The sequence below is a fragment of the Gigantopelta aegis genome, unplaced genomic scaffold, assembly GCF_016097555.1.
Source record: "Gigantopelta aegis isolate Gae_Host unplaced genomic scaffold, Gae_host_genome ctg6580_pilon_pilon, whole genome shotgun sequence".
In the NCBI taxonomy this organism is placed as follows: Eukaryota; Metazoa; Mollusca; class Gastropoda; order Neomphalida; family Peltospiridae; genus Gigantopelta; species Gigantopelta aegis.
In genome coordinates, this window is record NW_024535137.1 from 1 (window position 1) to 15510 (window position 15510).

At 33.2% G+C, this 15510-nt stretch overlaps 2 protein-coding genes across 2 annotated transcripts; both read left to right on the plus strand.

Annotated features, from left to right (window-relative positions):
* Positions 1–1226: 1226 nt before the first annotated feature.
* On the plus strand, positions 1227–1967 carry LOC121366675. Its single transcript, XM_041491028.1, has one exon. The coding sequence runs from the start codon at positions 1227–1229 to the stop codon at positions 1965–1967; it is 741 nt and encodes a 246-aa protein (XP_041346962.1).
* A 7852-nt stretch (positions 1968–9819) lies between these two features.
* Positions 9820–11331, plus strand: LOC121366676 (serine palmitoyltransferase 1-like; the record flags this gene model as incomplete). Its single annotated transcript, XM_041491029.1, has 6 exons — positions 9820–9953; positions 10395–10524; positions 10609–10698; positions 10765–10876; positions 10984–11085; positions 11190–11331. Coding segments are annotated over exons 1-6 (710 nt in total), but the record flags the coding sequence as incomplete, so codon positions are not given.
* Between the last annotated feature and the right edge of the window lie 4179 nt (positions 11332–15510).

Sequence of the window (15510 nt, forward strand, 5' to 3'; positions counted from 1 at the left end):
CTTTGATGAAACAGTAATTCAGCTGGAATTAATACCATAGCTTTGATGACTACTCTGAGGATTTATTGTAGTTCAGAGCAGTTTATACTTCCTTTAATGTAGTCTTACACAGGGAGAGGTGTCAATAGTTTTTGCAATCAAAGAAATCTATGTAATCATATCATAGCTTTGATGACTACTCTGAGGATTTATCATAGTTCAGAGCAGTTAACACTTCCTTTAATGTGTTGTAATTGCAATTTAGCTTAGCCTTCACTATATAAGAGGCAGCTACACAATGCTCATCCACTTTATTCCTGCATTTGAAGCAAAATGGCGCAGCATAATTTTGAGACAAAATTCGAAGAGGCTTTGTTCAAGAAATATTCTCAATGTGCAAAATATCTCATTCCTAAAAGAGGTGTACTACAAGACCATTGATGATCTGAAAACAGCAGCTGAAGCTTCCACTACCAAGTCACATCACCAGTACTACATCCTAAAAAAGTATGAGTTACTTCAGTGTGGTGATGTAGAGAAGCTTATATCAAGAAGAGAAAGTCACCAGAAGATCGCCCTGTCTACTATGCCACCATAGAAGACACCTACGACATCATCAGTAAAGCTCACATTGCAACTGGCCATGGTGGTCGTGACAGGATGCTGAAACATCTTAGGCAAAAGTATGCCAACATCACAACAGATACTGTTGAACTATTCAAGTCCTACTGTGTTGTATGTCGAGAGAAAGAGGAAACGTCCCAAGACTACAGGTGTTGTTGTCAAGCGAATTCAACTCTCGTGGTCAAGTTGATCTTGTTGACATGCAGTCATCCCCACAAGGACAATTCAAGTGGATCATGGTTTACCAGTGTCACCTCACAAAGTTTGTTATCCTGAGGCCCCTGTCTTCCAAGAGAGCTGTTGAAGTCGCCTTTCAACTGTTGGATATATTCCTCCTCTTTGGTGCACCAGCTATTCTTCAGAGTGACAATGGCTCAGAATTCACAGCCCAAGTCATCACAGAGCTCAAAAGAGTTGTGGCCGCAGCTCATCATGGTTCATGGCAAGCCCAGACATCCCCAAAGCCAGGGTTCTGTTGAAAGGGCAAACAGTGACATCAAAGACATTCTGGTGGCTTGGATGAGTGACAACAACACCCAGGACTGGACAGTGGGACTCAAATTTGTTCAGCAACAGAAGAACTGCGCTCATCATGCTGGCATCAACAGAACCCTTACAAAGCCATGTTTGGAGAGGACCCTAAAGTTGGATTGACATCTTCTAGCCTCCCACCTGAAATTCTGGAAAGGCTTCAATTTGAAGATGACCTTTTAGCACTTTATCAGGCACCATCCTCTGACACCACTGCTGTTCATAACAATGAACTACCTCCAGCCACCAGTGAACAACTGCCACCTTCACCTCCTGCCATCTCCCAGCCTTTTACAAGCTCCCAGGCTCCGTCAGTGCAGCATCATCACAATCCTTCTCCATTGAATTCTACACCCCTTGACAAGCGACTCGAAGACATCGCCAATCAACGAAAAAGAGCATGTGAATCCCAGTTATCACAGGCAGAAAGGATGGTCAAGCGCTCCCGTATTGACTTAAAGGCAGGTGAAGCTGGAGATAATGTTGCTGTCCCCATTCCCATGGTTGACAGAGGGAGAGGTGACCCAAGAAATATCCTAGGAGTTATTGTTGATCGGGATGAACATGACATGTATAGAATTGCAGTGAAAGTTGGGATTCTGAGCAAAAAGTATACCAGGAATCAGTTTGATCTCTGTCCTCAGCGACTCTTGAATGATTCTGATGTCAACAAAGAATCTACAATCACAGTCCGTCAAGCTCTCAGGTCTACAGCTTCTGGCGGACAAGGGTTCTTCCGGTGTGACTGCAGCAAAGGCAAGAAACAGTGTCAGACAAACAGGTGCAAGTGTTATAAAGCAAAGAGACTTTGTAGCAGCAGGTGTCATTCATGAATAAAGTTCCTTACAACACTTAAACAATGCTGAATTTCTACCAATATATCACATTCAGTGATTTTGTGAAATAACAAGAGCCTCATTTCAGTGATTTCATGAAATCACTAGAAATTTTAGTGAATTTATGAAGTCCCTAAGTGAAATAGTGATTTCACAAATTCCCTGAAAGTTTCAGGGATTTCACAAAATCCCTATTTAGACAATCTTACTGTAACATATATAAGAAATAAAGGGTTTATATCTACTCTTGTTCTGTTCTATAGATTGATGTTCCAGAGATGGTAGATGTCATTATCTCTGAGACAATGGGCTGTATGTTGTTAATGAACGAACGATAGAAAGCTATGTCCATGCTAGAAAATGGCTGAAACCTGAAGGTATTATATTTCAGTGTTGTTTATTATTTGGTTAGAATCAAAGAACAGACTTTAGTCTAGTTGCAAAAAATTCAAAGATGGTAGTAAAAATATCTGAAAACAAGATGACAGTATGCCTGTGCAAAATCTCTACATAGTAGTCCTAACTTATTTCCATGATATTATTTTCAACCATAATGTTAATTATTATTGCATCTATATTTTAATTAGTCTATTAAGCTAGTCCTTTCTCTTTGCTGCACAAGAAAGGTCTATCATAGATCACATCAGAACTTTACTTAATTACAATAAGTAAAATAAGAAAGTCATACAGACACTCATAATCAATAATCTCATCTTTCAGTACATGTTAGCTGTGTTAGAAGGGTTAACATGATTTAAAATTTATAAGTACAGACATATAAAGTTATAAACAATTGATAGCAAAACATCAAACAGCTTCTAGCAATAACAGCTATAAGAATGTAGTATGCTCTGTTGTCTATGCTACCCAGAACCTGGTTAGTGAATCTGATCTGTAAATTGAAAATTAACTAATTCTGATGTTTGCTAGATCCTTCTTACACATTAGTAAAGAGGAGAGTTTAGTTGAGTTCGGCTTTAAGAGTGTTGTACAGAGCTTTGTCTGGTGGTCTAAGGAGAAGATCTCTAACTTTGACAGCAAATTCAGGGCTGAGGGAACTGACAACGTAATCGAAACGAGTCTTTTGAGAAATAATTCCTCTTGTAGTGAACTGCGCCTCTATTTGAGCAAACCAAACTTCTGGGTCAGCAGGCCAGAATGGTGGCAGTTTGATGCTGATGGCAGCTAGAGAGGGTGTTAAGGAAAAATTAGGTTCTGGATCAGTCATTATGCTCTTCTGAGTAACATCAGGGTCACCAATTTAGCGTAATTTCTAAAGAGAACTTTTCTTTCTTTTTGAAATAAAACTAACGACATGACTGAATAAAGTAGATACTTTTATAATAATGACAACACGTGCTTTTTATGTGGATACATCCAGAAGCATAATTAAAATTATAATGAATAATGAAATAATAATTTTAATGAATAATAATAAGGTTATTAATGATTAACAGCGAACTACACCTTGTATGTTTGAGTAATCTTTATTTTCTCAGGATATTGAACATATTTTACCCAGCATACAGCTTGCATGGTTGCAAGTTGTTAGTCGCAAGATTCAATTGAGATTTACAATATAGTTATGCACACATTTTGAAACTGTAGCATTATACATATACTTTTTTTACCATTCCTAACTGACATTGCCTTTCATGTTACAATGGTTGCCAGTATATGTGCATACTACTCTATGTATGTTATCTCTTATTATCTATACAGGAAAGATGTATCCAACTCAGGGTATTCTATATTGTGCACCATTCACTGATCAGATGCTGTATATGGAACGATACAAGAAAGCGTTTTTTTGGTATTACATTGTAGTATATATACATGTGTGTGTTCATAAGAATTTTTTAAAAAGTTAACTGTCCTTGCAAAGTGTATAACCTTGTGAAAATAATGGCATTGGAAAATCTATGAAATGTAGGAATAACTATAGCAGAAAAATATGCCCAGGGTTGGTGATTTGCAAATTTATAAAGTTTTTAAGCCACTACATTATATTAATATTAAACCATATTTTAGTAAATTTAGAAGAAGGCTAAGCAAGAATGTCAGTAAGAGATTCATTACAATATAATAATGTAGTTTTCTGAGATTCTACTGTGTGGCTACTGTGTAAAGATCTTCATACAGCCATTTTCTTACCACGTAGCCATGTTTGACATTGTTCCTTCATGACTACCCTTTTTTTGGAGTTTTAAATAAGCAGATTTTGCTTTGTTTTTAAACAAAGCACAATCAGCTCAGTTACACAATGTTCTTAACTTACAAATTTATGTTTACACCAGAACTAAATTCAGTCTCATTCTGGCACTAAAATTAATAGTTCTGTTCTGATATGTTATAGTTGGTACCACACATTGCATTCAAACACAGCCTCTTTTTATATTTCAGTATAATTATAGTTATTACTATTAGGTCTCAGCAACATTTTCATGCAGTAGATCTCTCTTCATTACAAGAAACTGCTGTGGAGGAATACTTCAAACAACCAATTGTGGTCAGTTAATATCAATAACTAGAAGTTCAAGCCATAATATGATTTTCATGTATGCAGTACTAGTATGATCATAGTAATCTTTTTATATCATATAGGACACATTTGATGTTCGTATTCTTATGGCTAAACCTATAGGACATACTGTGGACTTTACATCCACATTTCTGAATCCTCACTTCATACGTATGTTATATTTTAAATTTAAAATTAATTAACCCCACAAAAATAAATGTCACAAATATTTTGAATGTAACAGTTTGCACAAGAATTGTTGAATTAAGGACATCCTTGGTCTTATGTGACCAGACATGAGAAAAATTTTTCTATATATCTGGCCACACAAGACTAGAACATGCTCTATATTTTTGAGTACGCATTCAGTCTGATACTGCACCTTGTTCTATCTACTGTATGTTACAAGAGGTTTTGCTATAGATCTAGCCCCCAATTATTATCAACCAATATTGTGAGTTTCTATGTGTTTCTCTCTCTCTCTCTCTCTCTCTCTCTCTAGTATTAACATTCCAGTGACATTCAAATTATCAAGCAGTGGTAGCATTCATGGTATAGCGTTTGGTTTGATGTCTCCTTTATTGGATCACAGTGAGCCCTACAATTAGTGGTTATGTGAAATTTGCTAAGCATAATGAAACTTTCTTTTGTGGGTATTTTGACACCTTAAAAACTCTTCTTAGTATAAAGATAATATATTAAATCATACATTCATTAGTTGGTTGTAAGACTATAACCATGCAGTTATGAGTGCTAACTAGAAGTGGGTAGTATGTACAGTTAGTACTACATAAATATATACTTTAGGATTTAGAAGGATTGGGGTTGGAATCTAGGAACAATATAAAAGTGTTATTATCCCATTCTACTACTTCCACAATTATCATCACATTTTGAAACAGACATACTGGATGCTGTTTGTATCAGAATGTTCTGATGATTGTGTTGTTAGCTTTTTATTATACTTTATATTGTTACTAGACCCATCCCAAACCTTCCTGGAATGTAAAGAGTATATATAATCCTTAATTCAAGGAGTCGCTATTGAGACATAAAATAATTTTTACCATTTTTAATTGTCTAATAATTGTGTTTATGCAGAAAGACAATATGGCTAACTACTGCTCCTTTTAAGCCAGTCACACATTGGCATCAGGTGAGATAACTATAATTAATAATAAGCATTGTTGTACTTCAGAACAAAATAGATGTAGAATGGTATCAATCTTGCCACTTTTTACTGACTATCAGTTTTGTTAGATGATGATTTGATCAAAGAGACTAGTAATGCATTTGTTATTATTGTCTATAGGCACGGTGTTTACTCAAGAAACCTCTCTTTGCTACTGCCGGACAAGAAATAACAGGACATATTTCTATGAAAGCTAACAAAAAGTAGTGCAAACTATTACATGTACTGAAGGCACTTACAATGTCTTTTTTAGCTATGATCAATCTTAATGCTAGTACATATTGTTGTTTTTATTCTCATTCTCACTGCAGACAAAGTTATTATATAGACATAGAAATTAAAGTTGTTGGTACATCTCAAATATCATGCTCAAGTTATGATCTCAAAAATCCCTATTTTCGTTCCAATGGAACTCGATCAAATCCTATAGAAGGTGAGATGAAAGACTATATGGGCACATTATCATTGTTATGCTGTTATTCATTGTTGATAGATTCTGATCAGACCAATCCTACTGAATCATACTGGAAAGCTGAAGAAAATTCGACCTCACTTTATTTGATGGCACATAAAATGAGTGGTCCTACTTTGTTTCCATTGTCTTGAATAGAAGACATAGTAACTATAATTATTTATTCCATAATGAAGTAATGCATTAACTTATTATATGCAGTATTATGGTACACATACAAATATGTAGGACTTTAATTAAACATGTACTCTCTGTAGTGGAATGTATTATGGTTATATAATACAATGTTGATTGCACATCTGATAATTCAATATGTTGTTTTATTAGTAGTCCACATTTACTATTATACTTGTGATGATTATTTTGACATGTTAAGGTGTCCTATATATATATAAGTCTCTGCAAGAATCCAGCCATTTCATTTGCCTAAATTACTAAATTATGTTAATACAGTGTATAAACCAATATTTACTTAATAAAACAATTGTAATTCTTAATGTTTGGTTACTTCCTCTGAGTATGACAAGACTATTCAAGGTTTGATCAGTGCAACAGAAGGAGCTGTAAAAGATAGTTCAGCACATACTCTCAGACCAGCTGCCTTCAATCCCGTGAACATCTTTATAATAAATACAACAACAATCTCCTCCTCTTCCTGTTTGTCATCTAATGGTTGTTGTGGAACTTTGTCACTCTTTCCGTCTCCTCAGGTGAGGTCTCCGGAGGAAAGATATTATATATTTGGCCATCTCCTGTTAAGATAGAAGTCATGTAAATCATATAACAAGAGTGGGAGGGGCTACTAGGAGAATAACATGCGCGTATAAATTAATACATACAAATTATAACATGTAGTGGGAGGGTCCACCAATCTCAGCACAATGTATAGGTATAGTTTGGAAAATTATCAACCCTCACTGATCTCAGTGTGGGCTAAGATTACAGTACTTGCTTTGTCCTCTGTTCCAAAAGCACAGGTAATACAGCAGAATTGATTGCTACCAAAATGTATGCAATTTTCAACATGGAAATTTACCTAAAAATCCTTTCATTCTCAAGTTATGACAATTTATTTACCTGATTCTGATGTGATCTTCATGTCACACCTACTTGAGGAATAATAATAATAATCACATGAGTACAAGTTACATGTATTCGAGAATTGGTTGTTGAATTTTTATCCTGTTTGTCTGAAAGCAATTTACTTTATCCTTCTGTTCCAACTTGACAACAACAGTGTCTAAAGCTGCCAAATTTAGTAGACATGGCAACGTTCAGTACTAGAGATAAATTCTATTGAATAGGCTACCAAACAAACATTAAGTTTGAAAAGTCAGTAAGATCTTTCAAAAAGCACTGGCAAAAAAACAATATACAAGTCTATAAAATGCATGGCTTAGCAAAAAAGAAGTATCACTACTTTATTGATGTCACACCATACATTATGATCAGACACCTATGGTTTTTTGAAATACAGCATTAAATTCTCAATGCCAGTATAGCAAATTGATATTTCTGATTTAGCTACTACTGTGGTGAAGGTTCTTCACTTTAGTAATTTTCACTGTAATGGCAATAAAAAGTATTGGAAAAAATTGCTTGTACACTATAGATTATGTAACCTTTTACATGTTTATTATTTCATTGCAGGCAACAAAAAATTGGTGAAAAAGAATTAGAGGATGAGGTAATAAAAAGATATATGAAACATAATTATATATATACTTTTTTTTTAGTTAACTAAACAATTAGGTCAATGTCAACACCATCACCAGGAGATACAAAGCCATGTGGTACATTTCTGTATTAATGTGCTCCCTCACTCCTACCTTTCTTTCTCTCCCTCTCTGTGGGTCTGTTCTTAGGAAGTAATGAAGAAAAGACTTGCCGATGTGTTGTCTTACAGACAGTCTGTGGATGACAATTTAGTATGTTTTAACAGTAGATACAGTGGATGGTTTAAACCTACTTGATGTCGACATGTTCTCAATACAAAAAGATTTTATGATGTTTCTTAATGCCTCCTTCTGTAAGACTATAGATTCCCTTCTGAGAATTAATACTAGATAGACAAAAGCACAGTGCTGCAAATAAGTATAAAGGATATATATTCAAACTATCCTTTTTAGGAGGTTTACTATTAAATTTATGTACTATTTACAGAGTACTCTAAATGAAGAACTTGACAGGTTGCAAATAAGAGTAGAAGATCTACAGTCACAAGTTGTCACATCTCCAGAGGAACTAGAGCAGGTTAAATCCTTTTAATAATTAATTGGCTTTTAATTTTTTAATGCCTTTGACTTATTTTCTAAATGTAAAATATATTATGTTGTATGAGTCAACTCACCCAAAGTCCACAACTTTATATATTAATTTTAGTGATTGTACCGACTATTGTTTAAATATGTATTAAGATTTTTTTAAGTTTGTTAAATTGAGCCTTTAAAGTTAATAAATTTTAAATAATAAATAGACTTATGGTATTTATTAATGTTTCAAGTCTATAATAAATAGAAAGTATTAGTTAAAGCTACATTATATTTGATGACGAGCATCAATGCAATTGACAACTAATAAGCTTGTCAGTCTTGAGTGCCTTCTAGCATTCTGTAGTTGTTCATAACTTGTTGCGACTCTCAATTTTAAAGATATCAGTACTGTTTATTGTGAGAGGAATAATTAATTATAAGTAGATTTTAGAATCAGTCATGTTATTCCCTAGTTACTGTTATACTACTTGTTAATTGAATAGAATATGGCTGCTATTACTGAACAATTAGAAGAAGCTCGTATCGAAAGTAATGAAGTAATTCAAACAGCAGCTATGTGGGAGAACTTGTCTAATCGCGCTGTCCAGATACCTCCAGTAAGTGATACATTAACAATAATAATAGTTTGTTACCTGCATATATGTCATTATAGGTTATTGAGAGTACAATTGAAGAGATTGATGGTATAATACAAAAGTGTGATGTAGCTAGGTAGGTTCTGCATTTAATCTACTGGCTTCAAGTACAAATGGTTGAGTTTTAATTCTGGACACATACAGTCCTTAGATGCAGTCCTATAGCATTCACCAGATACAAACACAATAGCATTGTAAAGTCTAAACAAGTGTCATGAATAGAGATTGTCCCTAATTTACTTTATCCAGTTTTTACAGTGATTATAGACTATTATTACACAGATATTTTAAGATCCTGTGTAGACTCCCTTTGAAAATTGACATAAATAGTGACAAGGCTATAGATGTACTTTTAGATAATTTATTTGGATTACATGTATATACTGGATTACTGGGTCTGTCTAGAATCATGGTAGAAAGTATTTGAGACAGAGAATTAAATAAACTTTGAACTATAATTTATATGTTTCAATTTTACAACTGAATCACCTGCAGCCAATAAAATTTACTTCCTAATGTTATGAGAATATATAGGTATGGTTATACAAAGAGGAAACCTTTCTTTTTCTCATTGCTGCTACATCTTGAGAACATGCTAGGCCTCTTACATTAAAAACAATGTTAAAATAATTTTCCAATTACAATTTTTCATTAGTGAATTGGACACAAACTTGGAGAACCTCTCTCTCTCTCTCTCTCTTCTCTCTCTCTCTCTCTCTCTCTCTCCTTCTCCCTCTCTATCCCACCCTCTTCCAGATGTCCCATCTTCGTATAGAGGAACGTATAGCTAAATTCACTGGCAGAGAAGAAGCTATAGTTTACTCATTTGGGTTTGCTGCCATAGCTAGTGCCATACCTGCTTATTCTAAAAGAACAGACATCATCTTTTGGTAAGAACAATGTCATTGCTAAATTAAATTATAAATTAAAGTGGACTTCATTTTCACTTGATTAAAGGGATCCTCTTTGAGAGACTAGTCCCACAAAGGCTGGGACATTAACTTGTAACAGTACCTGTACTCCTGTAGGTATCAATGTAGAAGGTAATGTCAATCCACCAGGACTATTATGTGACTATTATGATTATAATTGCATGATCAATACAATTAATATCATATATATATATATAATTACATATATATATATATAATTGTGATTGTTAATACTTTTCATTTCTTTCATTGTAATGTAATTATATCCAAAATGTTATAATTTTCAAATATAATTGTAATAAATTGATCCCAGACCTGTAATTCACTGCATATAGTAACTACTCAAAATATTGTCTAACTTCAATACATTGTATATTTTATTTTGTATTGCTCATGTAGTGACGAAGGTATGGGGTTTCCTACACAAAAAGGACTGGTTGCCTCACGTAGTCAGATCAAGTACTTCAAGCATAATGATATGTTAGATTTAGAAAGATTACTGAAAGAAAAGGAAAAATTTGATCTCAAAGTCAGTGATGGATGGATGGATGGGTAGATGTGTGAATAATTAAATAATAAATGACAGAAGATGAACAGACTATTGTTATCTTAGAATCCAAATAAAGCTAAGAAGATCAGAAAGTTCATTGTAGCTGAAGCTATATATATGAATTATGGTGACTTAGTACCTCTACCCAAACTGGTAAGTACTTGTGTGTTGTTGCTTGTCATTTACAGTGTGCAACACTTACTAATATAATACATGTAGGTGGAGTTTCGTAAACGATATCGTATTCCAATTATTTTGGAGGAAAGTCTTTCATTTGGTGTGTTAGGAGCTACAGGTCGTGGAGCAGTAGAACATTTTCAATTAACAGTGAGTAAATTAACACGATCATAGAATAGAACTCAATTTTAATTGACAGATAGTGTTACATTATTAATATTATAATATAGTTTCTATATTCTATCTTTATTTTTTAGCCAGAAGATGTTGATCTTATTTGTGTTTTGATGAGTTTGAGTATGGCCAATATGGGAGGATTTTGTGCTGGAAAATCATTTGTTATTGATCATCAAAGACTATCAGGTTAACCATGTAGATAACATGTACATGTTATTGTAAGTACAGGTATATTCCTGTCAGATCAAATGTTAACTCCAAGTGATACACATATGTGTTCTCTTGTTAAGGTGCTGGATACTGCTTTAGTGCATCACTTCCACCATTGCTTACTACAGCCGCAATAGAGGCACTCGATACTATGGACAAGTCACCTGAGATATTTGAAAAACCCAGAGAGAATGCTAAGACATTAAGAAACCTTTTAAAAGAGTAAGTATTAAATGCAACAAACAAAATATAGTACTTTAAAATATAAGTTATAAATGTCATCTTTATTTTTTTTAATAGTATTCATTCTAATATTTACCAATCAATGCTATCCAGTACCATGAATTGAGATAATAAATAAATATATTCATTAAATATTCTAATACAAAGATAATATTCTTAGAAACTGTAATGTGTAATTGTAATGTTGTTTTTCTTTTCTGTCTCCACTGTCTTTCTGGTTTTCAAGTGGATGGTTATGAGGAGTCACCCCTTATTCATCTTTGTCTCTCAGACTTTAGAGGTTCTCGAGAGGCAGGTCAAAAACTACTTGATACTATTGTTAAAGAATCTCTTGAGGAAGGTGTGGCTATTGTAACAGCCAAAATATCTGGAGTCTGAAGAACATAAGCTTCCACAACAAAGGTATTAAATACTTTTTATTCTACTTGGTATGTGCAGCAATCCTAAGATTGTTTTGGACCATATGTGTATGTGTATGTGTATTGGTTTGTTCATTTCTCATTGTTTTATTCTATTGTTGTACACCATTTTGGAGAGAATTAACCTGCTGGTGAGTAACCCACCAACAACCAATGAATTTTATTATCGATATTGTGAGCACTTTGAATTGGGAATGACTGATTGAAGCTTCTTATAGTAGCTCTGTAGCTTATGCCAACTCTCTGGACTTAAAGCTAGTAAATCTCCATCTTTTAGAGTAACTAATTTTAGGACAAAGTTTACTTTTACAATCTTAAATTTTAATAGTTAAAGGGCATAATTTTAATTGTCTTCCATTGACATGTTTCTCTTGTTTCCTAGTATTCGATTAGCAGTGTGTTGTGAACATACCATTGATGAACTAACACTTGCTGTTTCTGTTCTAAAAGGAGTGATTGAAAGAAACATAAAGCAATAATTAGAATATATTATAGAGCCATTTTATTGGACAGTTAATAATTTAATTTTTATAATTTTTTTTTGATTCTTATCATCAACGAATTGGTTTCACATTTTTGGAACTTTTTGGTGGACTATATAATGAAGTGACACGAAAGGCTTTAAACATTTCAGAATGAACATCTGAAGTGGGTTACACACCCTCACACATTTTAATACAGATAATGATAAATCAGCATGCTCGTTCACATGCAACAGTTTAGATTAAAATTCAAGATTGTTGGCGTGCTCTCTTAGCTTTGTGATGAGTTCTATACCTAAATGGACTGTAGGTCATCATTCGATAAGCCCACACTATTTTTGTGGGGTTGCAGATGATGCAGAAAGTATACGAGAGAAGCACAAGCTATAGATGGAATAGCCTCCGTCAAATGCAGTGTTAAACATATGACGTCACATGAAAACGATAATTCTGATTGGTCAGCAAGTTCCTTCAAATTTCCTTGTGTTAGCTTCCCTGCAAGTGTGCGTTAGCAAGCGGGCGTCTGGGGACGAGATCACCATAGGTCTAATAATCACTTAAAGATCTAAAATATGGAAGATACTAACTTGCTGACACAGTCTCTGAAATCACATGAAACCTCCCTAAAATAGTGGACGATAGTCTTCAAAAACCTTGAAGATTTTTTCCGAACGTCTACAACTACGACTCAAATGCGATGACGTTGATAATCACTGTATGGTAGAATTTTGTCAAGGTAATTATCCACTTTGTTATTCATATCTTCATTTTGCAAACTCATATATGCATAGTGTACAAGATTTATGTATATGCTGTGGCTATCTAGCTAGTATGGTAAAGCTATGCTTTAATGGGAAATTAATACAATTAGTTTCCAAAGCTTAGGATGTAGTATTTATTTCACATTTGAGTATTGCATTTTCTGCCTGGACTGTAGATGTCTTCAACCATATTAATCAACTTATATATATATATATATATATATAATTCATGAGTACATTGTTTTTTATTGGACAACGTTTTATGTGGAAAGAACATTTTATGTCACTGAACATTTTTTAATTTTATGAATCGTCTAACATTGCCTGGCAAGCCATTCATAGAGAGAAAGCATCTTCATTTGTGAGACTATTATTTAACAAACTCTAGACCTGGTATATATATATATATATATATATATATATATATATATATATAATATATTGAAAAAAGGTGTTGGCATTAGCCTTGTGAACTGTGAATAGATCTATTCATGGTGTTAAGTTTAAAGTTGTCATTTTCTTACTGTGTATGTGTGTTTTATAAGTACTTTACAGCAAGTACTGTATTGTTAGTATGAAAAAAACATAGTCCAAATTGTACTTGAGTACAGAGGCATTGCCAATAATATAGTCACTACATCTTTGCAGTCTTATAGACAAATTATGCTGAATACACATTATGTGCTCATGCAGTATTTTGTTTTGCAAATTTGATTCAATGTAGTGACTGACATAGCACTTCCCTCACATGTGTTATATCAACAAACATGTCATATAGATAAGGAAATGATACTCACCTTTTGAACAAAGGCTTTGTTAGAAACATGAAATTAAAATGTGTTGCAATAAAACAGAGAAGTTGCAGAGCTAGTATAGTAATATGTCAAATAGCATTTTGTCATTTCAATTGAAGTCTTGTACCATAGATTCATCAATATGATATAAGCACAAATTGAGTTACCATGAAGCCAAAAATTAGTCTGAGTCAATACCTATAAACCAATTATAGAAGCCAAAAGTAATTCTCATAGTTTATTATCTAATACTTAAAAACCACGAGCATGAGATGGAGTCTATTAGAGCTGAACTAACTAAGTTGGTTCAGATGAAATTCTTGGCTTTAAATAAAATCATGAATAAGATATTACTTCTATTTCTAGTTGACTTTATACATATTGAATTAGACTTTGTGATAAGTCAGTATTGGGCTTACTTCATATTGATAAAACTATGGTAAAGAATACCTAGGTTGAAATGACAAAATGCTTTTTTAATCATATGTGGAAAAGTGGTTGTTATATATGTAGTAGATGCAGGAAGTTATGCCATTATTTTACACGACTGATTATAATCAGGTACATGGTAGTAGTGCCTATGTAGCAGGTGTTGTTTTAGTAAACCAAAATTAAAACTAAAACAAATTATAGTAAGGGGTATTAATTTTGATAAACTAAAGCTATAACTAAATACTAAAAGTTGAGGTCAAATAAAACTAATTTTTTTTTACTGACTAAACTATAACTACCATAGATTAGGAAACTTTCCCATTACAAACGTTTGGTGTAAAAAATTAATAACTATGTTGAAAAAATTTCAAACACAATTACACACCGTAAATATTCCTACTGTAAATGTTTTAATGTGTAATAACTTAGTGTGTTTATTTTTCATACATTGTCCAGTGTTAAAACTTTTTCACAATAAAACTTTCCCGATTTATGGTAAACCAAAGATATTGATGTCAAGTATTAATTTTTGTACATCAACTGTTTACACATTCAGTGACATATTCACATGCACATAAGGAGATATCAATTCAAAGATGAATTGTCACTATTAATAGACTTTCCTTGTAGTCTTCACTTAACCATTTCAAAGTTTACCTTTGAACTGTTCTTCGTAATGGCTGTTGGTGGCACAAACAATTAAGGATATTTGCCAGCAATCAAAGTCTCTTAAATAATATGCAATTATGATCTCTATTATCTCATTTACATTCTTTGTATTGGACTGATATTAGTCATCCTTACATTTACTTCATTTTTTTAGAAAATGCTTTTAATTACTTGTAAACTATAAAATGGTCACTATATACTCATTTCTCTATAGAAAATGGTAAAAATGTACTGATTATACATGTTCTAGACCCTGGACAGGTCTATCAATGTGGACCTAATGTAGTACAGTTCAGAATACCACAAGGTTCAGCTGTTGTAACATTGGACAGTGATAATGGTGAGTACATTCAGATAGACATTATACAATCTCAGTTTTATATATACTCTCCATCTCAAGATACTGATATATTACTTCATCAAGTTCATTCATTTCTTGACACTGGGTAGTAATAAAATTAAAAGCAATCTCTGTTTAAGTTAAGAACTGAAGAGTCATCAGCCAGTCAATATTTTTCATTTTTATGGAAACTTAGCACACCAACAAATACTAATTAATTAATAGCTAGAAGAAATAATTAGTACATACCGCCATTACTAT

Excerpts from the sequence above, each read along its gene's own strand:
- LOC121366675 (XM_041491028.1), top strand. The coding sequence starts at position 1,227 with ATGTTTGGAGAGGACCCTAAAGTTGGATTGACATCTTCTAGCCTCCCA.